Source organism: Anomaloglossus baeobatrachus, chromosome 9 (assembly GCF_048569485.1).
Source record: "Anomaloglossus baeobatrachus isolate aAnoBae1 chromosome 9, aAnoBae1.hap1, whole genome shotgun sequence".
NCBI classification, from domain to species: Eukaryota; Metazoa; Chordata; class Amphibia; order Anura; family Aromobatidae; genus Anomaloglossus; species Anomaloglossus baeobatrachus.
The window spans coordinates 204,393,924-204,418,567 of NC_134361.1; the positions used below are offsets into that span (position 1 = coordinate 204,393,924).

General features: G+C 46.0%; 1 protein-coding gene across 1 annotated transcript in view; it reads right to left on the reverse strand.

Moving 5' to 3' along the window:
• The window catches only part of COL27A1 (collagen type XXVII alpha 1 chain), a 347,486-nt gene that overhangs the window by 246,350 nt on the left and 76,492 nt on the right, over positions 1 to 24,644 (reverse strand). Inside the window, exons 10-12 of the mRNA XM_075324295.1 lie at positions 21,304 to 21,348; positions 14,166 to 14,219; positions 445 to 489 (exon numbers count right to left, since the gene is read on the reverse strand). Coding sequence (XP_075180410.1) covers positions 445 to 489; positions 14,166 to 14,219; positions 21,304 to 21,348 — 144 coding nt within the window. The remainder of the gene's footprint in view (positions 1 to 444; positions 490 to 14,165; positions 14,220 to 21,303; positions 21,349 to 24,644) is intronic.

A 24,644-nucleotide genomic window follows, 5' to 3' on the forward strand; every position in this document is an offset into this window, starting at 1 on the left:
CCCAGTAGTGTTTTCTAACTCCCTACAATATAGCTTCTTGTATGAGATTTTGTTTACTGGACACATGAAGTTCATAGCTATGCAATAATAGTCCATGCTGATGCCTAGATTGGGCTATTTAGGGTCATTTCGATGTAATAAATGTGCTTATTGTGAGGCCTCAACAATGGTGGAAGGTTACTTTTTGCTCCTTTTTATTGCGGCATGCTGGGAGTTTTGCATTGCCTGCGGCTATTGTGGATTCTTTCCTTGAAGCGTGAACAACATTATCTTTGTGTGTGAGGTGGGATAGACGTAAAGGACATGAGAACCGCGACCACAGACGCGGACACACAGGGAAAAAAAAAAAAAAAACACACATACGACAATACATTTAGCAGTAGGAAGACTTGGTTTCCTGTTTCATTACACTAGGACTGCAAAGTAGACAAGGAAAAACTTTACCGGCCTACCCATCGTGCCCCTCTTCCCGGGAACTCCAGGCAAACCCTGCGTGGAAAAAGAAAGAGGGCGGATTAGGTTACGAGTTCACAAAGACATCAATGGACAAATGTGGAAAGGCGCTAAGCAAAAAATCACAGAACAGCCTGCACTTCTAATATACGAGAAAGGCTGCCGAGAAGAATCCCGGAGCAGATATTACAGGCTTCTCATAGACATATAGGAACAAACTGACAACTAGGTGTCGATTGACCCTGCATGCTCTGACATCGTCCTATCGGTGCTGACAGCATGGTAACCCATGGTTCCTGTGTCCCCCCGATTTCTAGCAATCTTTTTCGTCTAGTTTTCATTGGGTGACATAGGAACCACCATGGGTTAAAATTTTATGCCATGGTCCCCCAAGGAAGGAACTGAGAAATAAAGATTTTAGGCAATCTTTTTTGTATAGACTTCATTGGTGGACACATAAACCACCATGGCTTAATATGCTGCCATGGTTCCTTTGTTCCCCAATGAAGCAACTGAGAAAAACATTTTTGGCAATCTCTTTGCGTAGTCTTAATGGAAGGACAAAGGAACCACCAAGGGTTACATTTTCTGCCATGGTTCCTGTGTCCTCCAATGAAGCGCTGAGAAATAAAGATTGTTAGCACTCTTTTTCATGTAGTCTTCATTGAGAGATGTAGGAACCAATATGGGTTAATATGCTGCCATGATTCCCATGTCCCTCAATGAAGTGACTTAGAAATAAGGATTTTTGGCAATCTTTCTCATGTTGTCTTCATTGGGGGACACAGAAACCACCATGGGTTAAACTTTCTGCCATGGTTCCTGTGTCCTCCCAATAAATCAACTGAGAAATAAGGATTTTTGGCCATCTTTTTCATGGTCTTCATTGGGGGGGGATATTCTGCCATGGTTCCTGTGTCCCCCCAATAAATCAACTGAGAAATAAGGATTTTTGGCAATTTTTTTCATGTAGTCTTCATTGGGGGGGATATTCTGCCATGGTTCCTGTGTCCCCCCAATAAATCAACTGAGAAATAACGATTTCTGGAAATCTTTATCATGTAGTCTTTATTGGGGGACACATGAACCACCATGGATTAATAAGATGTTATAAGCAATTGAGAAATAAAGATTTCTTGGAATGTTTTTTGTGTAGTCTTCATTGGGGAACAAAGGACCCACCAAATGTTAATATGTTGCCATGGTTCCTATGTCCCCCAATGAAGCAACTGAGAAATAAAAAATTCTGGAAATCTACTTTTGTATAGTCTTCATTGGAGGACACAGGAACCACTATGAATTAATAAGCTGTTCCTGTGTTCCCAATGATCAATAATCAATCTCTGTTGTGTGTGGATGTTCAGATCTCATCTACTTTGCTGCTTCTGCCACAGATTTATTGTCTAAAACTGTCTAAAGCCATACATCTAAGCCCTCTTCACCTACTGCCGCCTCCAACTCAAAAATATTTCCCGGATCCGTACATTCCTTTCCCAAGAAGCTGCAAAAACCCTGGTACATGCCCTTATTGTCTCCCGCCTGGATTATTGCAACCTCCTGCTCTGTGGCCTCCCTTCTAACAGTCTCGCACCCCTACAATCTATTCTAAACTATCCTGCCCGGCTCATCCACCTGTCCCCCCGCTACTCCCCGACCTCTCCTCTCTGCCAATCCCTTCACTGGCTTCCCATTGCCCAACGACTCCAGTTCAAAACCCTAACCATGATGACCTACAAAGCCATCCACAACCTGTCTCCTCCCTACATCTGTGACCTAGTCTACCGGTACTTACCTACACGTAACCTTCGATCCTCACAAGATCTCCTTCTCTACTCCCCTCTCATCTCATCTCCTCTTCCCACCATCGCATCCAAGATTTCTCCCGTGCCTCCCCCATACTCTGGAATACTCTACCCCAACACATCAGACTCTCACCTACCTTGACAAGCTTCAAAAAGGAACCTGAAGACCCACCTCTTCTGACAAGCCTACAACCTGCCATAACCCTCAGTCTGATATAGCGCCGCACGACCAGCTCCACCCTCACCTACTGTATCCTCACCTATCCCTTGTAGACTGTGAGACCTCGCGGGCAGGGACCTCTATCCTCCTGTACTAGTCTGTGCCTTGTATTGTTTATGATTTTTGTACTTGTCCCTATTATGTATACCCCTTTCACATGTAAAGCGCCATGGAATTGATTGCGCTATAAAAAATAATAATAATACTCCGGTCGGAAAATCTATATGATTTCCGCTGCATGTTTACACAGCCATGACATCAAATCAATGCATCCTGAAATTATTAGTGGATAAATAATCAATAACTATGCTATGGTTATGTGATCATAATGCTGCAAATTTCTGCAACCATCGGAGCAAGAGGATATTGAAAAAAAAACGGTGCGGCACGTTCCGTCACATTACATGATTCTCACTATTACTAGAGCTACGGTAGCACTGATCTGCCGCTAGTTATTTCAAGGGTAAGGAATGTATTTTTATCTGATAAGACTATAGATGTCATTTCCAGACATTGTTTGAGATGGGCTTTTCCAATGTCGGAGGAGTCACAGCTGAACAGGCCACATTCTCCTCCGGTGAGACAACCCCCCTCATCTGCCATGCATTATACCTACGATGATCACCCTTTTGTCAGTATTTGATGAATATCCTCCATGGTAACAGGGTAAACAGACACGCCAAAGTAATTACTCAGAAGACTCGGCCTCTAATAAAGAGGGTCATGGCTTCCTGTCCTCTGAGGGGAGATCCTTTGAGTTTACGCACTCCCCGTCGGTGTTAGATTGCCCTATAAAGTTGTCACCCACTGTGCCCGAGAGTCTCTAAAGTGATTGAACACCTCATAAGTAAAACAAATCAAGCTTATCAATTATCCACAGTCTTAAGAAGTGCAGCAGCAGCACCCCCCTCCCCCCCAAAAAAATATATCCTCCATCTGTGTAATAGATTGAGAGTGGTTCTCCAGATTCTGCGATTCCGCCGGCCCATGTTTATTTCCACGTTTGATGGGTTAGAGGGCAGGATAAAAGGCATGTTAGTAATTATCCTTTGAACATCACAGAGTGTGCTTTTTAGATCAGTCAAATGGCAGCATTTAGGCTGCATTAAAGGTCCACGGCTCTTCCAAATGTCATGGGAATGCTCCGTCTGCGTTACTGATCTACGGATCCAATTTGGGCAGATTTCCTGCTAATCAGCTGAAAAAGCAACGACACCAAACCGCTGATACGGTGTGACAAATTGGCTTGTCAATATACATTTGGTTGAGCTTCGTTAAAAGGGGGTTTAGTGACAAAACTGATTAGTCAGACAAGTGAGGAAAAAATAAAATCTTAGAGTGTATCAGCCTCGACTTCTAGAGGGGTCCCGGACCAGCTTTTAAAACATCAGATTGTCCAGGTTCAACACAATGGTTCAGCATGAGAAAAGCCTTGTAGATGTGAGTGGCAGATTCTGAGGTGGGACAGACTGAGCGTCCATAGTCTACTCATCAAATCCAGGCGGCACCAACAGATCTACAAGCCCCGAGAGACCAGACTGTGCCAGCAGTGCCCCCAGGAGGACGTGGAGGATGAGGCCACTTCTTGCTGAGGTGCCCCAAATACTCAGCAGTGAGGGACACTCACTTCAGGAGACTGTCTGATCTCTTCCCAAACTTCAACTCCATGGAGGAAGAAGAGAAACTACGGATACTACTGGAGGAAGAAGAAAGTGCAGCGGCCATAGACTAAGAGGAGCCTGACATGTCATGGACCTCTATTCCCCCCAACCCTGGATGGGCCTCCACCCCCCCCAACCCTGGATGGGCCTCCACCCCCCCCCCAACCCTGGATGGGCCTCCACCCCCCCCCCCAACCCTGGATGGGCCTCCACCCCCCCCCCAACCCTGGATGGGCCTCCACCCCCCCCAACCCTGGGTGGGCCTCCACCCCCCCAACCCTGGGTGGGCCTCCACCCCCCCCCAACCCTGGATGGGCCTCCACCCCCCCCAACCCTGGATGGGCCTCCACCCCCCCCAACCCTGGATGGGCCTCCACCCCCCCCAACCCTGGATGGGCCACCACCCCCCCCCCCAACCCTGGATGGGCCTCCACCCCCCCCCCAACCCTGGATGGGCCTCCACCCCCCCCCCAACCCTGGATGTGCCTCCACCCCCCCCCCCAACCCTGGATGTGCCTCCACCCCCCCCCCCAACCCTGGATGGGCCTCCATCCCCCCCAACCCTGGGTGGGCCTCCACCCCCCCCAACCCTGGATGGGCCTCCACCCCCCCCAACCCTGGATGGGCCTCCACCCCCCCAACCCTGGATGGGCCTCCACCCCCCCCAACCCTGGATGGGCCTCCACCCCCCCCATCCCTGGATGGGCCTCCACCCCCCCCAACCCTGGATGGGCCTCCACCCCCCCCATCCCTGGATGGGCCTCCACCCCCCCCCATCCCTGGATGGGCCTCCACCCCCCCAACCCTGGATGGGCCTCCACCCCCCCCAACCCTGGATGGGCCTCCACCCCCCCAACCCTGGATGGGCCTCCACCCCCCCCCAACCCTGGATGGGCCTCCACCCCCCCCATCCCTGGATGGGCCTCCACCCCCCCCCCCAACCCTGGATGGGCCTCCACCCCCCCCCCCCAACCCTGGATGGGCCTCCACCCCCCCCAACCCTGGATGGGCCTCCACCCCCCCCAACCCTGGATGGGCCTCCATCCCCCCCAACCCTGGATGGGCCCCAACCCCCCCAACCCTGGATGGGCCACAACCCCCCCTCAACTGTGTTCACACAGGAAAAGCATATGCCAGGGGAAATGCAGAGTGATCATGTAAATGCCCCATTAAGTATGACCTGCCTAACCCAGGAAGAAGTGCAGAACCGACTTAGTAACATTAAAATTGACAAATCACCAGGCCCTGATGGCATTCACCCTCGGGTATTAAGGGAGTTAAGTAATGTGATAGACAGGCCTCTATTCCTTTTATTTAAAGACTCTATAGAAACTGGCGACTTTTTCAAAAAAATCCAGCACCGAATCCAGGAAATGTATTAAAAATTAATGACGTTTATTGAAACATATTAAAAAGTCCAAATAGGGTCCAGAGCAAAGAAACGGAGAGGACGCGTTTCGAACTGTATAGTTCTTAGTCAGACTAAGAACTATACAGTTCGAAACGCGTCCTCTCCGTTTCTTTGCTCTGGACCCTATTTGGACTTTTTAATATGTTTCAATAAACGTCATTAATTTTTAATACATTTCCTGGATTCGGTGCTGGATTTTTTTGAAAAAGTCTCCATACAAGATTGCCAGCTGGTTTATCCTTGCACGTGTCTGGGAAGCATTGGTCTCCTTCATACCACAGGTGAGCGGATACATACACTTTCCTTGGTCTATAGAAACTGGGTCTGTTCCACTGGATTGGCGGCTAGCAAATGTGATACCAATATTCAAAAAAGGGTGCAAAAGGGAACCTGGAAACTATAGGCCGGTAAGCTTAACATCTGTTGTGGGTAAAATGTTTGAAGGGTTTTTAAGGGATACTATTATGGAATGTCTCAATGTTAATAACTGTTTAACTCCATATCAACATGGATTTATGAAGGATCGCTCCTGTCAAACTAACCTGATCAGCTTCTATGAGGATGTAAGCTCTCACATGGACCGAGGAGAATCATTGGATGTCATTTATCTCGACTTCGGTAAAGCATTTGACACTGTCCCACATAAAAGACTGCTAAGTAAAATGAGAAAGCTTGGGCTCGGGGAAAATGTGTGTAGATGGGTAGGTAGCTGGCTTAGTGGTAGAAAACAAAGAGTGGTTATTAATGGCGCATACTCAGATTGGGCCAGGGTTACTAGTGGGGTGCCACAGGGGTCTGTATTGGGCCCCCTACTATTTAATATATTTATTAATGATCTGGTGGATGGTTTACAGAGTAAAATATCAGTATTTGCAGATGATACAAAACTATGTAAGGTAGTTAACACAAAGGAGGACAGTTTGCAACTACAGATGGATTTGAGTAAATTGGAGAATTGGGCTGAAAAATGGCAAATGAGGTTTAACACAGATAAGTGTAAGGTTATGCACATGGGAAGGAGAAACAGATGCTACGATTACCTACTAAATGGGAAACTGCTGGGGAAATCAGACATGGAAAAAGACTTAGGCATCTTAGTCAATAAGAATCTAAATTGGAGTGCCCAGTGTCAGGCAGCAGCCACCAAAGCAAATAGGGTGATGGGATGCATTAGAAGAGGTCTGGGGGCACGAGATGAAAACATCATTCTCCCTCTGTACAAATCACTCGTCAGACCACACTTGGAGTATTGTGTGCAATTTTGGGCGCCGGTGCTGAAGAAAGACATTACTGAACTTGAAAGGGTTCAGAGGCGGGCTACTAAAATAATAAATGGAATGGGTGCATTACAATACACGGAAAGGTTATCAAAATTAGGTCTATTTACTCTAGAAAAGAGAAGACTTAGGGGAGACCTAATAAATATGTACAAATATATCAGAGGGCCATATAGAGATCTCTCCCATGATCTGTTTGTACCAAGGACTATGACAAGAACAAGGGGGCATTCTTTTCGATTGGAGGAAAGAAAATTCCTACATCAGCATAGAAGAGGGTTCTTCACGGTAAGAGCAGTGAGGCTCTGGAACTCTCTTCCTGAGGAAGTGGTGATGGCCAACTCACTGAATGAATTTAAGAGAGGAATGGATGCATTTCTTGTTAGCAAAAGTATAGAAGGTTATAAATAGCATAATCTTACAGGTAGATAGAAGAGCGACCAAGATTATTAGAGGAATGGGTGGGCTGCAATACCAAGACAGGTTATTAAACTTGGGGTTAGTTAGTTAGGAAAAACAAAGGCTTAGGGGGATCTAATCACAATGTATAAATATATGAGGGGACAGTACAGAGACCTTTCCAAAGATCTCTTTACACCTAGGCCTGCGACTGGAACACGGGGGCATCCGCTACGTCTTGAGGAAAGAATGTTTATTCATAATCACAGATGAGGATTCTTTACTGTACGAGCAGTGAGACTATGGAGCTCTCTGCCGTATGATGTTGTAATGAGGGATTCACTAGTAAAATTTAAGCAGAGCCTGAACGCATTTCTTGAAAAATATAATATTACCAGTTATGTATATTAGATTTTATGACAGGGTGTTGATCCAGGGAACTAGTCTGATTGCCATATGTAGAGTCAGGAAGGAATTTTTTTCCCCATTGGAGCTTATTTGACACATTGGGGTTTTTTTGCCTTCCTCTGGATCAACATGTTAGGCTACGGGTTGAACTAGATGGACTTAGAGTCTCCCTTCAACCTTAAAGACTATGAAACTATGAAACTATGAAACCCTGGATGGGCCACAACCCCCCCCCAACCCTGGATGGGCCACATCCCCCCAACCCTGGATGGGCCACAACCCCCAAAACACTGGATGGGCTACAACCCCCAAAACACTGGATGGGCCACAACCCCCCCAAACCCTGGATGGGCCAACAACCCCCCCAACCCTGGATGGGCCACAACCCCCCCCAACCCTGGATGGGCCACAACCCCCCCCAACCCTGGATGGGCCACAACCCCCCCAAACCCTGGATGGGCCACAACCCCCCCCCAACCCTGGATGGGCCACATCCCCCCAACCCTGGATGGGCCACAACCCCCCCAACCCTGGATGGGCCACATCCCCCCAACCCTGGATGGGCCACAACCCCCAAAACACTGGATGGGCCACAACCCCCAAAACACTGGATGGGCTACAACCCCCCAACCCTCTGGATGGGCCACAACCGACCCAACTATGGATAGGCCACAACCCCCCAACCCTGGATGGGTCACAACCCCCCAAATCCTGGATGGGCCACAACCCCCCAAACCCTGGATGGACCACAACCCCCCAAACCCTGGATGGGCCACAACCCCCAAACCCTGGATGGGCCACAACCCCCCCAAACCCTGGATGGGCCACAACCCCCTCAAACCCTGGATGGGCCAAACCCCCCCAACCCTGGATGGGCCACAACCCCCCCAACCCTGGATGGGCCACAATACCCCCCAAAACTGGATGGGCGACAACCTCTCCCCAACCCTGGATAGGACTTCGCCCCCCCCCCCAACCCTGGATGGGCCTCCGCCCCCCCAACCCTGGATGGGCTTCCGTCCGCCCAACCCTGGATGGGCTTCCGCCCCCCCAACCCTGGATGGGCCTCTATCCCCCATATTTTTATCACTTGCTTTGGCAATGTCAACATGTACTTGATCCTGCCAATAAAGCTATTTTGAACTGAATTGAGTGGGAGGTTAATTGAAAGATTATCGTGAATGAGCATTCCTGATCACTGGATGGATGAGCAAGTGTTCATTCATTAGGTAAAATGATCTTTTGTGTTGCACTTTTCAAATGATTTTCATGGTAGCAGCATCAGAAAACAATTCTAACTGTCCAGGGTAGCGCATTCTAGAAAACTGGTGCAGCATGAGAAAAGTTTTGGAGTGAAGAGTGGGAGCTTCAGATTATGGTGGACGTTCGTCCCAGATCTTTGGCTTATCTATACATTACCCGATGAACAAGCAAGTGTTCATCCGTAGGGTGAAGTTATGTTTTGTGCGCACATTTCAAATTATTTTCATGGTAGGAGCATCAGAAAGCAGTTCTGATTGTCCAAGGTAGTGCATTCCAGAAAACTGGTGCAGCATTAGAAAAGTTTTGGAGAGAAGAGTGGGAGGTTCAGATTATGGTGGACGTTAGTCCCAGATCTTTGGCCTAACTATACATTACTCGATGAACAAGCAAGTGTTCATTCGTAGGGTGAAATTATGTTTTGTGCGGACATTTCAAATTATTTTCATGGTAGGAGCATCAGAAAGCAGTTCTGATTGTCCAGGGTAGTGCATTCCAGAAAACTGGTGCAGCATTAGAAAAATTTTTGGAAATGGGAGTGGGGACTTTATGTTATGGTGGAAGTTAGTCCCAGATCTTTGACAGAATATAGAGAAAGGGTAGGATGATAAAGGAGGGAATGAGATATATGGCGGTGCAGCAGTGTGGTAGCTGTGACTGGCACAGGGTTGTTGCATTTTAGTGTAGTGGTTTTTTTCCAGCAATATTAGCCTGGTGACTGTCTTCACGGCACATAGGAAAGATAGGAGGAAGTAACCACTGTGTAAATTTCATTATCAGAGGGAATGACTAATATTCAAGCAGCAGATTGAACATTGGCTCAGATTTCATTATAGCTGCTTATAACATCCTCTTTAGTTTTCAATTCCAGGTTGCATAATTATTGGATCAATCTAATCTTGAAAACAGATCAGATTCTAGTAATGAATTCAACCTGTGTTCTATAGATCACACAGGTCCGCAAGGGTAAAATTGTATGGAAAATAAAAGGTGATTTTTATATATTGTCAACTGCTGAACTCTGCATATAGTTTGTGCACAAACACTGATTCCATAGGGTTCCAAATGAACAGAATTCCATAGAGTTCCAAAAGGAATCCCTTCCACACTTTTCTCAAGAAGGAGCTCTAGTGCATTGCATTGATGTTCCTGAGCTGATTGAAAAATGTAACACAAATGCGGGCTTTACACGAGACGCGCTATCGTGCGATGCATCATCGGGGTCACAATTTTCGTGACGCACATCCGGCATCGTTCACGACGTCGTCTCGTGTGACACCTAGGGGATGATGAACACAGCTTACCTGCATCCCGCGGCTCCCGGCAGCTATGCGTAAGGAAGGAGGTGGGCGGGATGTTTACGTCCCGCTCATCTCCGCCCCTCCGCTTCTATTGGCCGGCGGCTGTGTGACGTTGTTGTGACGCCGAACGTCCCTCCCCCTTCAGGAAGAGGATGTTCGCCGCCCACAGCGAGGTCGCTCAGCAGGTAAGTACGTGTGACAGGGGTTTCACGACTTTGTGCGACACGGGCAGCGATTTGCCCGTGACGCACAAACGACGGGGGCGGGTACGATCGATCATGAAATCACACAATCGGTCGTCTCGTATAAAGCAGGCATTAGTATAAGGTGAGCGAATGGAGACTATCGATTCAGCCCAAAAAAAAAAAATAGGTCTGAACGCAGCTACTGCACAATGGCAGGGAGTATGCTTCAGTGCCTGTAAGGAATTCTGTGCACTTGAAGGAAAGCTAGACGTTCGCCTCTATTCCTAAGAACCTCAACTACGAGGATGAAGGACGGTCAATATGTGGTGATCTGAAAGTTCTCCCTTTGCTCCTTGGGCAGCAAGGAGGATACATGAAGTCTCCATGTTTTTGTGTAAATGGGACAGCCAGGATAGGACTCATGAATGGAGCCAAAAAAGTTGGCCAACGAGAACATCTTTGCAACCGGGACTCAAGAACCTAGTTGCGGAAAGTTTCGTGGATCACACTGACGTTCTCCTCCCACCACCGCACATTAAGCTTGGACTAATGAAGCAGATTATGAAAGCTCTACCGAAAGAAGGACAGACTTAAGTACCTGTGTACCAAGTTAAAGAGATTGTTGAAAGCAAAACTGAAGGAAGGCATTTTAGTGGGTCCGGATATTAGGAAACTCATGAAGGACGATGTGTTCTAACAAATATTAAAGTTGTTGCGAACAGGGCTTGGGATTAATTTAAAGAAGTTGTGAAAACATTTCTAGGTAACAACAAAGATGAAAATGACAAACAACATATATTTCCTTTCAACATTTAAGGCTGAGATCTTAAAATCATGAACAGTGGTCAAACACCCGTTCTGACTGTGCCCAGGTGCTACCAATCCTGTCTTCAGATGGACTGTCCGCTTGAGTTTATGATGTCCTGTCCTGCCCCTATGGTATACTGGCCCTGGCAACCCATAAAAAACTCCTGCCCTGACAAGGGCAGTACACAGCTGCTTCCTAGCGTCTACACAACCCTAGATTGTCCATGTTGGGTGGTGGAAGATAGGTCACCATACTGGAGAGGAAACGCATCAGGAGGCACAACATGGACAATCTAGGGCTGTATGGACACTAGGAAGCAGCTGTGGACTGCCCTTGTCAGGGCAGGAGATTTTTATGGGATGCCATGACCAGTATAACATAGGGGCTAACAGGACATCGTAAACTCCAGTCGACAATCCATCTGAAGACAGGATTGGTAGAACCTGGGCATAGACAAAGGACGGATATGACAGGATCACCAGGAAAGCGGTGAGACGGTTCCATAATACTTTTTCCTTTCTTATATATGTAAATGAGGCCTCCATGAGGATTGAGGAAGCCAAAAGCTGAAGGTTTTATCCTCGAGTAGGTAAATGACTCGTCACTATGCGCTACAGAAAAGGTGTTGGACCACTATCCATGATTTTTAGATATCAGCCTTAAATGGTTGAAAGGAAATATATGTTTGTCATTCTCACATTTGTTTATATTTTAAGACATAAGAGATTAAAAGTTTAATTTTAAGTAAAACTCATTTTTTTTGCTACTTACTGATTTGATAATTGTGGGTCGGCCTGGAGGATTGAGGAGAAAAAAAAATATCTCTGCTATTTGTATGCTGATACAATTGTAACGACAAAGATCTAAAATTTAAGTCCACCGTGGAGTAAATGTCGAAACGTTTCAAAGCCTTGGGTTGTCTAATGAATTGGAAGTTACATTTTTTACATTCCTATTTGGACGACTTTCCTTAAAAACTAGGTGCTGCTAGTGAAGAGCAAGGAGAAAGATCTCATCAGGATATCAAGGAGATGGAAGGAGGATACCGAGATAGATGGGGCGTGAACATGGGGGACGACTGCGGGATAGATCAGCAGCCTTCTGTGACAGACAAGGTGTCAAGAGGAGAAGCTTTCAAGAAAAAAGGAAACGGCATAAGAATTAGTTTCCAGTAAAGTTGCAGAATAAATGTTCAATACATTTTTATATACCGTATTTTTTGGATTATAAGACACACTCTTGCTCCCAAAAATTTGGGAGGAAAATGAGGGATGCGTCTCATAATCCGAATGTAGCTTACCGGGAGGCAGTGGAGAGGGGTAGCAGGAGGCAGGAGCAATGCTGCGGGCACTGTGCTGGGTCTGCGAGCGCTGCTCTGAGTCTGCGGGCTGAGGGAGCTGGGTCTGCGGGCTGAGGGCGCTGGGTCTGCGGGCCGAGAGCTCTGAGTCTGCAGGCTGAGGGAGCTGGGTCTGCGGGCTGAGGGAGCTGGGTCTGCGGGCTGAGGGCGCTGGGTCAGCGGGCTGAGGGCGCTGGGTCAGCGGGCTGAGGGCGCTGGGTCAGCGGGCTGAGGGCGCTGGGTCAGCGGGCTGAGGGCGCTGGGTCAGCGGGCTGAGGGCGCTGGGTCAGCGGGCTGAGGGCGCTGGGTCTGCGGGCTGAGGGCGCTGGGTCTGCGGGCTGAGGGCGCTGGGTCTGCGGGCGCTGGGTCTGCGGGCTGAGGGCGCTGGGTCTGCGGGCTGAGGGCGCTGGGTCTGCGGGCTGAGGGCGCTGGGTCTGCGGGCTGAGGGCGCTGGGTCTGCGGGCTGAGGGCGCTGGGTCTGCGGGCTGAGGGCGCTGGGTCTGCGGGCTGAGGGAGCTGGGTCTGCGGGCTGAGGGAGCTGGGTCTGCGGGCTGAGGGAGCTGGGTCTGCGGGCTGAGGGAGCTGGGTCTGCGGGCTGAGGGAGCTGGGTCTGCGGGCTGAGGGAGCTGGGTCTGCGGGCTGAGGGAGCTGTGCTGCAGGCTGAGAGAGCTGTGCTGCGGGCTGAGAGAGCTGTGCTGCGGGCTGAGGGAGCTGTGCTACGGGCTGAGGGAGCTGTGCTACGGGCTGAGGGAGCTGTGCTACGGGCTGAGGGAGCTGTGCTACGGGCTGAGGGAGCTGTGCTACGGGCTGAGGGAGCTGTGCTACGGGCTGAGGGAGCTGTGCTACGGGCTGAGGGAGCTGTGCTGCGGGCTGAGGGAGCTGTGCTGCAGGCTGAGAGAGCTGTGCTGCAGGCTGAGAGAGCTGTGCTGCGGGCTGAGGGAGCTATACTGCGGGTGGTGAGGCAAGGGCCATCCTGAAAATGTTGGCGTGCAGGCTTCAAACAATGGCACCCGAAGTCAGCACATGTGCAGATGGAGCTCTCAGTTCAAGATCTTATCTGTGCATGCGTTGCCTCCGGCCCGTTTATCTCCCAGCAGCAGACTTAAAGGAAAATGGCGCCCAGAGGTGGCGCGTACGCAGATGAGATCTCGTCTTGTCATTGTGCCGATAGCTCAATCTGCGCATGCGCCGACTCCGGGCAACATTTCTTTGAAGCCCGCTCTACTCACAGTTTCTGGATGTTCCTGCCTCACAGTGCCCGCAGAGAGCATCTGGGACACCTGCTACATCGCCCTGTTCCACCATCGCCCCTGCCTCCTGTCAACCCGCTCCACCACAGCTGTTGTCCCCTCTCCCCGGTAAGACACCACCAAATTGTAAGATGGACTCCCTTTATTTTCCTCTAAATTTAGGGCGCGTCTTATAAACCGAAAAATATGGTATACATTTTGGCTACAAAAAAAATTTTTTCTTGTTCATCTCCATTGTATGTAATTGCACAAGTGTTTTGTACAAAATCCATGGTTAAAAATACAAGTGTTTTTGTAAATCAGGGCATAAGAAAACATAAGAATCAGTCATTGGATTTGAAACATTTTTCGTAAACCCAAATGTTTCATACCTGTGCAATCAGAATGTACTTACGCGTTCTCCATCGGCTCCAGGTAACCCGAATAATCCTGGAAGGCCGATATAGCCCTACGATGAAAAGAGAAAGACAATATGAGATAGCGGTCTGAATGCCTCGCTTCCTGCCTGCCTGGGCATCAATCTCTCGATGGTGGCCGCTTCTCCTCCAGCGCTGGGGCTGCATCCCTCCGTGATGAGATAAACCTTGAGGCAAGTGTATATGCCCATGGACTGCATGGTGCTGGCTTCCACGATGTAGTCCAAGGGCACATACCCTCACACCAGGGACCGTGGTCTGCAGAAGGGAGCCTGGGCGTGCAGCCTACAAGGACCTGTAAGTTAAGGGTTAGTGGCGACAAAGCGGACATCATCCTTTTTGCTGTTAGTCATAGCAATAAACATCGATACAGAATCAAAGCTTTCACCGGTCATTAATATCAAACTAACCACATCTATGGAGCGCGGTCCCCGAGCCCAGCACGTCAGATAAAGATATAAAATATGCCTGGACTCTGCTTTATACCGCAGATTCATTAAGTGCTTGAACCTTTAATGTTCCCCCTCAATGTCTCAGTCACTTTATCAACCGAGGAAGAACAAGGCAGCCCATTCAGTTCTACCACTAATCTTCAAATTTATCCAAGGCAGAAGGAATAAAAAAAAAAAAATGGGGGGGGGTATCGGAAGATGAGATTAGAGAGCTTCTCCGTTTAATCCATTTGTAATAAGTTCCAGATCGTAGATATTAACTGCGGTGCTCGGCTGGGTTTCACCGCTTCGCTTTCAGGAAGACCGGCCTTATGATATGGAAAGGAAAAGCTAAACCTGAAAATTCTCAATGCATTTTTACAGAGAATGAGGTGTAGAAACAAGATGACCTCCCTCTGGGCTCAGCTACATCATGACGCCGGCTGATATCCAAGATGACTTCAAAGCACCATATGGATATACCAAAGAAAAATCTAAATGGGGCAATGCACCTCAGAGCCAAGCTGGCATGATTATCTCGGCAGCACTGCTCGGTTATCTTATGTGTATGGAGGCCTGAATCTCGGCAGCACTGCTCGGTTATCTTATCTGTATGGAGGCCTGAATCTCGGCAGCACTGGTCAGTTATCTTATGTGTATGGAGGCCTGAATCTCGGCAGCACTGCTCGGTTATCTTATGTGTATGGAGGCCTGAATCTCGGCAGCACTGCTCGGTTATCTTATGTGTATGGAGGCCTGAATCTCGGCAGCACTGCTCAGTTATCTTATGTGTATGGAGGCCTGAATCTCGGCAGCACTGCTCGGTTATCTTATGTGTATGGAGGCCTGAATCTCGGCAGCACTGCTCGGTTATCTTATGTGTATGGAGGCCTGAATCTCGGCAGCACTGCTCGGTTATCTTATGTGTATGGAGGCCTGAATCTCGGCAGCACTGCTCGGTTATCTTATGTGTATGGAGGCCTGAATCTCGGCAGCACTGCTCGGTTATCTTATGTGTATGGAGGCCTGAATCTCTGCAGCACTGCTCAGTTATCTTATGTGTATGGAGGCCTGAATCTCTGCAGCACTGCTCAGTTATCTTATGTGTATGGAGGACTGAATCTCGGCAGCACTGCTCAGTTATCTTATGTGTATGGAGGACTGAATCTCGGCAGCACTGCTCGGTTATCTTATGTGTATGGAGGACTGAATCTCTGCAGCACTGCTCGGTTATCTTATGTGTATGGAGGCCTGAATCTCTGCAGCACTGCTCGGTTATCTTATGTGTATGGAGGACTGAATCTCTGCAGCACTGCTCAGTTATCTTATGTGTATGGAGGCCTGAATCTCTGCAGCACTGCTCAGTTATCTTATGTGTATGGAGGCCTGAATCTCGGCAGCACTGCTCGGTTATCTTATGTGTATGGAGGCCTGAATCTCGGCAGCACTGCTCGGTTATCTTATGTGTATGGAGGCCTGATAAGATAACTGAGCAGTGCTGCTGAGATAATCAGGCCTCCATGCACATAATATAACTGAGCAGTGCTGCCGAGATTATGTGTATGGAGGCCTGATTATCTCGGTAGCACTGCTCGGTTATCTTATGTGTATGGAGGTCTGATAAGATAACAGAGCAGTGCTGCCGAGATTATCAGACCTCCATACACATAAGATAACCGAGCAGTGCTGCCGAGATTATGTGTATGGAGGTCTGATATTCTCGGCAGCACTACTCGGTTATCTTATGTGTATGGAGGTCTGATAACATAATCGAGCAGTGCTGCCGAGATTATCAGACCCCCATACACATAAGATAACCGAGCAGTGCTGCCGAGTTTATCAGACCCCCATACACATAAGATAACCGAGCAGTGCTGCCGAGATTATGTGTATGGAGGTCTGATAATCTCGGCAGCACTGCTCGGTTATCTTATGTGTATAGAGGTCTGATAACAGAGCAGTGCTGCCGAGATTATCTTATGTGTATAGAGGCCTGAAGTCTCCCTCTCCTTCCACAAATTATATTAGGAGGAAGAAAAAAAAAGGATTGGGCATGATGAATTTCAACATGCCCGATCCTCAATCGATGAAATAGGTTTTTTGCATCTCTTCTCACGCTGGGCACATTTTTGCTATTCGGCGTGTAAGTATATGTGGCCCAAGCATTACACTGACAGCTACAGAAGGTGTATGGCCTCCTTAAGGTCACACATTTTTTGCTTTTGTTAACTTATTTTGAAAGTTAGGAAATGTTAAACTAGATTATATAGCTACTGTAATACGTGAAGTTTTCCCTTTTAGGTTTATAAAGGATGGAATCTTACTCAGGACCTTTCCTCTATGTACTAGAGGGTAAAACTACTAATCAACTGGCCTCTAAATCCAACACTGCGTTTGTGGGCTTAGCCCAAATTATGTGTCAGGAGTAGAGATGAGAGAACCAGAGGTTCGGTGTTTGGTGTCAGTACCGAACATAGACTTTTCCAAAAATCTGAGTCCAGGGCCTCACAGTCCGGGGGCCTCACAGTCCGGGGGCCTCACAGTCCGGGGGCCCCACAGTCCGGGGGCCCCACAGTCCGGGGGCCCCACAGTCCGGGGGCCCCACAGTCCGGGAGACTCACAGTCCGGGAGCCTCACAGCCCGGGGGCCTCACAGCCCGGGAGCCTCACAGCCCGGGAGCCTCACAGCCCGGGGGCCCCACAGTCCGGGGGCCCCACAGGCCGGGCTACACCCGCCGAACCGAACTTTGAAAGGTTTGCTCATCTCTAGTCGGTAACTTTGCTCAATAGGTACTTTAAATGTTCTCGTAGGCGTCCATTTACCAGACTGAGACATTGCTCTCTTCCCAGCGGCCGGTATATGTCTGCAAACAACTTATTTGACTTCACAAAAAATATGTATAGCATACGGTTTGTATAAGTGTTCTATATATTTTTTGCAATGGTATTTTATGCTGGACAGATGCCAAGACATCCACCCAGACTGTGTATACCACCTGTGCCCATAAACGCAGTCTGCGCCTAGTTCCTCGCCGCGTTCTCGCAAATGCCGTATCTTAATGGGGAATATTGGCACTCGATGGGGAACTACTGTAATCCGAAAATACTAGTTGGCCTATCTAACAGTAACGGCATTGTTCATATTACCAAACATGTAATAATATAATATAGATAATCTCTAGAGTTATACATAATAGTAGCTAATAAAACCGCAGCTGTGGAAAGCCATATGTTCCTACGCGCTGCAAACTCCCACTAAACGATATTGCTTTCTGCCTTCTCCCTGCACAAAAAAAAAGCTGATGAAATAGAAGAAGAGCTTTTACTTGTCACCAATAGACACATATGGATTCTTTTACATCTCAAGCCGACATTTTACCGTTGCTGGCCCTTTAAGAGCTCGCATTATCGGTGCCTGTTTTCTGTCTGGTGATGAATTAGTAACATCTGCCCTGGAGCGGGTCCGAAGTTAAAAGTGCGTACCGGGTGACAAAGCTAACATAACAGGGACAGGAGTGCTGCGAACATGGCCTCATTTTGCAATAATCTTGTAAAAAGTCTTAAAGTCTGCTGCGAGTCTGACAAGGAATCAGGGCGAAGGATGAAATCCTAGAAGTCTCATTTGCGTATGGCCTCAAGATGTGTTCTTAACGCTCGGTTAACGGTTTCCCAACGCCGAGCCGCGTGATGCGAGGACAATTATTGCCCGTAGATTAAAGAGTCGGCATCGCAACCGTCTCCAAAGTGACTGGGTGGAGAAACTGAGAAACCCGACTGATTCCTATAATTACAGGGATAACACTTCATTATCTTCTAAAGAGATTTTTTTTTGGGGGGGTTTAAGAACGTGGAAATCATTCCTCCTAGGAAGCAAAAGGTTATTAATGACACAAAATGCAACCATCAAACCGAATATCGAAACAAAACACATATTCTCTACATTTATCATGCATTTGTATGGAAACTCGGCCTCCAAAGCCACCAACAAAGATGGCGTTTTCTAACCGGCACTAGAAAGGGACGTCTGGGCATCACCAACGATCTTAGTTTTCATATTGACGCCCATTATATGCAACTCAGGCATTGACAAATTCCAGAAAAAGATCATTCATCGGATTTAAAAAAAAAAAATTGTGGCAAAATCAAAACTGCAACAAAGTTAAATTAAGACGTCCTATGCTTTAAAGGGGTGTCCACTACTTTTACATTGATGGCCGATCCTTAGGATGGGTAATCAATGTCTGATCGGCCGGGGTCTGACACCAGGTACCCCGCCGATCAGATGATGCCAGTGCCAGTGGCGGCAGCAAATGGAATTTACTTGAATGGAAGGCGGATGTGCAGTACCCGGCCGCTATCGGAATATGGGGCAGCTCCAGAACTAAGCATTTGCGGCAGTGGCTACGAGAGCAGCTGATCGGTGGGGTGCAGGGTGTCGGACCCCGGCCGATCAGACACTGATGGCCCATCCGAAGGATAGGCCATCAATGTAAAAGTAGTAGACAATCCCTCTAATGAATGATTTTTACTGTGGCAATATGAGATGTTAAAGGGAACCTGTCATAATGATTATGTACTTTTATCTGTGGGAAGCATGGAATATAAAAAAAAAAAAGAAACAAAGAAAAGAGCTGCACAGACAGATTTGAGAATTGTTTTACTTTTTTATATAAAATTATATTTTATATATATATATATATATATATATATATATATATAAAAATTATAAAAATAATATAAACATATATAAAAAATATAAATGAATACATATATAAAAAATTTATCTATATATATATATATATATATATATATATTCTTTTTTTTGCACATATATATCTCTATAGACAGATAGATATATCTATATATATCTATATCTCTCTCATATATATATATATATATATATATATATATATATATATATATATATATATATATATATATATATATATATTTATTTATTTATTTATTTATTTATTTATCTATCTATCTATCTATCTATCTATCTATCTATCTATCTATCTATCTATCTATCTATCTATCTATCTATCTATCTAGCTATCTATCTATCTAGCTATCTAGCTATCTATCTATCTATCTATCTATCTATCGAACAAAATGAGGGCAGATCCAGCAAGGTAAGATGACTCCAAGTGTTTGTTTTTGGAGTGTGTATTTCTTTTTTTCTTTCCGACTTTATTATATAAAGAATAAAAAATTCCAGACCTCTTGACATAGCAAGGTACGGTATATGCAGTATGGACTACGCGTTTCGGCGGTCACAGACACCTTCTTTGCGGTCCCAAGCCAATAATATATCCAATAATATATCCATTTATATTGTTATTTAAATTTTTTACATATATAAAAAAGTAAAAATTCTTCCATCTGTCTGTGCAGCTCTTTTTTTTTTTTCTTCTTCTTCAATCTGTGGGAATAGGAGTCCAGTGGGCGGTTCCTCTCACTGACTGCTATCTACAAGGCAGCCCCCTAGACTAATAACTCCAGTTCAGTCCACCGAATTTGTTATTCATGGTCTTATCAGCTATTTGCAGCCTTGCTTGCACACAGGCAGCTGTCAAGTAGTGAAGAAAACCGCCCACTGGACTCTTACACCCAATAAAATAAACTCTATTAAATCTTTTTCTACAAAATTATTTAAATTTTCTCTGCTTCCCGCCGTCTTCAGATCAGGCCGTCTGCTCGATGTGACAGGTTCCCTTTAAGTCTCTCCATCATTTTTGTACCTACGGTGCTGTTGGATAACAGCTGTGCAATTTTCAACTATATAAAATAAGCAGCAAAATGACATAAATCCCATTCAACAAATACCCCACATTATATTACCATTTAGACATATAGATTATAATGTGAATGAAGAGCAACTACTAGAGTTTATCGGATGCTATGATACTGCGGTGGGTGCAACTAAATTGGCCAATATGATACTGTATCAATTCAGAGGATAAGTGACATAACATGGGAGGGCATATGGACTATACGACACTATATACTACATAAACAGAGTCTCCCCAACATTTTTTTCCCCAGGAAAACTGTAAATCCAAATCTTCACTCCTGATACCTAATGTAATTACAGTATCTGTCCATGCCGGGAAACATTTAACAGGACTGAAATACAATATAAAATATATCAGGCAAGAATTCATGAATCGTGGCTTAGATATCTAAGGGTACGTGCACACGATCTGGACGCGGCGGGGCCGCGAATGTCCTCCGCAAGAGATGGCAGCGGCCTGTGTCCACGATCAGGGATCGGGCCGCTGCGGACTTTGTGAATATTCGAGTCTCCGCAGCATAAATTGACATGCCGCGCGCGGCTCATGCCAGTTTACGCTGCGGAGGACAGAAGCACAGTGGGCAAAGGATTTCTTTAAATTGCATCCACTGTGCTTCTACTGTACAACGCAGCTTTTTGGACATATGCTGTGTCCAAAATGCTGCTATTACGGATTGTGGGCACATACCCCGATACAGACAGATACTGATATTGAATGTTTTATGTGAATGTTTAGATGTATTTGCAATTTTCATCAAACTGACTCCATACTGAACCTTTGCCATGGATGAAAAATGTATCATCACACTCATATACCATTTCCAATCTAATGATTGAGCTATTCTAGAGGCGTCTGTTTCGCTCTCCTATGGAGGGTTGTGACACTAACCCGACTTCCCTTTGGTCCTGGAGCGCCTATCGGTCCTGGTAATCCCTGGAGAAAAGACACAAAAAGAGAAAGGGAAACATATTCAGAACTGTCACAGAGGACCGTAAGCAAATCAGACCATAAGGTGTCAGAGACCACCCTTTTCATTCATTTCCCATCAAAATAAATCTGTGTGCCATGTGTCCACATTTCTTTTTATTCGAGAATACGGATTGTTTTTGTGTTTTTTTTTTTTTTAAAGGAATTGAAATTTATATTTTCCAAAGCATCCGATCATCAGCTGATAACAGATGTCGACAGAACCCACAAAAAAATGGGGCTTCTAAACCCCTTGCCATATATCCTATACTGGCATATGGATGTTATATAGGTGCAGACACAGACAGAAGAAAACAGGAACAATATGCGGCCCCTTTGCAGTCCAATGACTCACTATAATGCACAATTCCACCTGCTTTGGATGTGGATGGAGCCCCCCTTACCTCTTGGGTCCCATGTGACCCCATAGGTTGCACCAATAGCATGTCCACCTTATAAGACCCCAGGCTGGGAGGGGGTCATAGTCCAAGTCCTGTTTATCTGATGTGTGATTATTAGGACAGCAGCCCTTTCCTGATATCCCTTTAAAAAGGACCCATCACTTTTTTTATTTAAAGGGGTTGTCTCCTACTTTTACATTGATGGGCTATCCTTAGGATAGGTTGTCAATGTCTGATCGGCTGGGGTCGACACCCCGCACCCCCGCGGATCAGCTTTTCTCTCGGTCCCGGCAGCAGGCGGCCGGAAATGCTCAGTTCCGGCACTGCACCGTCTTCTGATAGCGGCCACGGCCGGACACTGAAAACCCGCCTATTGATTAGCATGGGAGGCCTTATGAAACCCCGCACCCCCGCCGATCAGCTGCTCCCGGTCCTGGTGGCGGTAACAGCCGAAAGTGCTCAGTTTCGGATCTGCTGTGTTTTCTGATCGTGGCCGCGGCCGGGCACTGCACATCCGCTTCCCATCTAGATCAATAGGAGGCGGATGTATAGTACCCAGCTGCTACTATAAAAAGGCGGAGCAGCTCCGAAATTGAACTTTTCCGGCTACCTGCTGCCGCTGCCAGGATCGGGAACCGCGGGAAGTCGGATCCTGGCCAATCAGACATTGATGACCTAACCTAAGGATAGGCCATCATTGTAAAAATAGTGGACAACCCCTTTAAACCAAGTACTCTCTTAATTTCTGCTGTCCTGCTGATTCCGGAACAGGTTTCCTTTTTCTTCTGCGCCCCTCCGTTCCAAATGTACGCCCCCAGGAAATAAAGATGCAAATTTTTCCCTTCGACTAACTGGGCGTGTACCACAGACCTTCTCTGTGGGCGTTTCCCTTTTCTCCTCTGACACTGGCCAATCAAAACACAGCCACGCCCACAGAGACGTTCTGTGATACATGCCCAGTTAGTCAAAGGGAAGATTTACATCTTTACTTCGAGGGGTCATAACTTTGGAACGGAGGGGTATAAAAGAAAAAGAAAAACTGCTCCAGAATCAGTGGAACAGCAGCAAATGGAGGAGGTACTCAGGTTAAATTAAAAAAATTGAGTGAAAGGTCACCTTTAAATGACTTCTCAATACTCCTTACCTTTCAGGCACAGCTTCTGCTTGTCAGGCCTAGTTTTAAGCTTCATTTCAGATAAAAATTAATAAATCTGCCCCAATGTTGCAGAAGACAGAACTGGCAACAAGCTGCAACATTGGAATCTATACTTTATCTGAATGCAAAAAAATACATAGCTGAAATGTGAAATATTCTGCTTTGGAGCCCATCCAGCGAGAGATACAATGTAATCTGGAGAGACACATTGATATCCTGTCTGAGCTCTGCTTTTTATGGACATCTGTTTCTGTTTCATATGGAAATACATATTGGCAATGTCTTGACCATCAAGCTGCGCTATTGTTCTTAATGGTGTTTTGTAGCTCGTTTTTCATCCACAAGGCATCTGGGGTAATATTATCCAGTTATTTTACACGGCAGACACAACAATGTCCATACGCTCAGTGTTCTGTGAACCAGGAGCCTCTGGATGAACGATGCTACAGGTATCTTCTTGGCAAGGGGAGACATTTCTATCCCAATATGTGTATATCAGGTTTAGACAAGCGCGATACTGATCACAAGGGGAAAAAAACTGCAACATAATACAGGTGAAAGGGGTCTCATTACAACCCCTAGAGTCACAAATATCCAACTAGTTACAAATTTTTCAAAATTATGTGACCCCCATTCACCTGTATTACACTGCGATCTTAACTTAAGTATGTAGATCCAAGCCAAGTTCTGCACTGCAAATATGCAGCAAATTACAATAAGTGCCTATGTTGCTTTTTTCATGCTTTTTTAGTAAATTTAGTAAAAAAAAAGCAAAGTCTATGAGAATCCTGACTTGCTGTGCACACGTTGCTTCATTTTTCCTTGCAGTTTTTGTTGCTGAAACAAGAAGCAACATGTTAATTGTTTCTGCTTTTTTTCCCTGTGTTTTCCCTATCTTTATAGATAAGAAACATGAAAAAGAAACATGAAAAAAAGCATGAAAAGAAGCATGAAAAGAAACATGAAAAAAAACGAAAAAAAAAAAAATGAAAAGAAACATGAAAAGAAACATGAAAAGAAACATGAAAAGAAACATGAAAAGAAACATGAAAAGAAACATGAAAAGAAACATGAAAACATGCTTTTTTTGTGCAGGAAAAAATTGCTATGTTTGCACATAGCCTTTCTGCTTCCCCCCCCCAGTGTTTTCCCTAGCTCAACAGATAAGCATATAAAAGGCATGAAAAAAAGCATGATGAAAAAAGCATGAAAATGTTCTTTTTTTCCTCAGCTTTTTTCCTGCCAATACATGCTTCTTTTGTGCAGAAAATATTTGCTACATGTGCACATAGCCTTTCTGCTTTTTTTCTCCAGTGTTTTCCCTATTTCAATAGATTCAATAAAAGCATGGAAAAAGTGCATGAAAAAAGCATGAAAAAAGCATAAAAATGTTCTTTTTTTCAGCAGCTTTTTTCCTGCCAAAACATGCTTTTCTGTGCAAAAAACAAATCTGCTACGTGTGCACATAGCCTTTCTGCATTTTTCCCTATCTCAGTAGATAAGATGCATGGGAAAAAAAGCATGAAAAAAACCGTGATTTTTCAGCACCTTTTTCCTGCCAAAACATGCTTTTTTGTGCAGAAAAATCTGCTGTGTACATAAAATAATAAAAAAAAGCATAAAGGTTAACAGCGTTTTCCCTATCTCAATAGATAAGATGCACAAAAAAAAGCATAAAAAGCAGCATAAAAACATGCTTTTTTCAG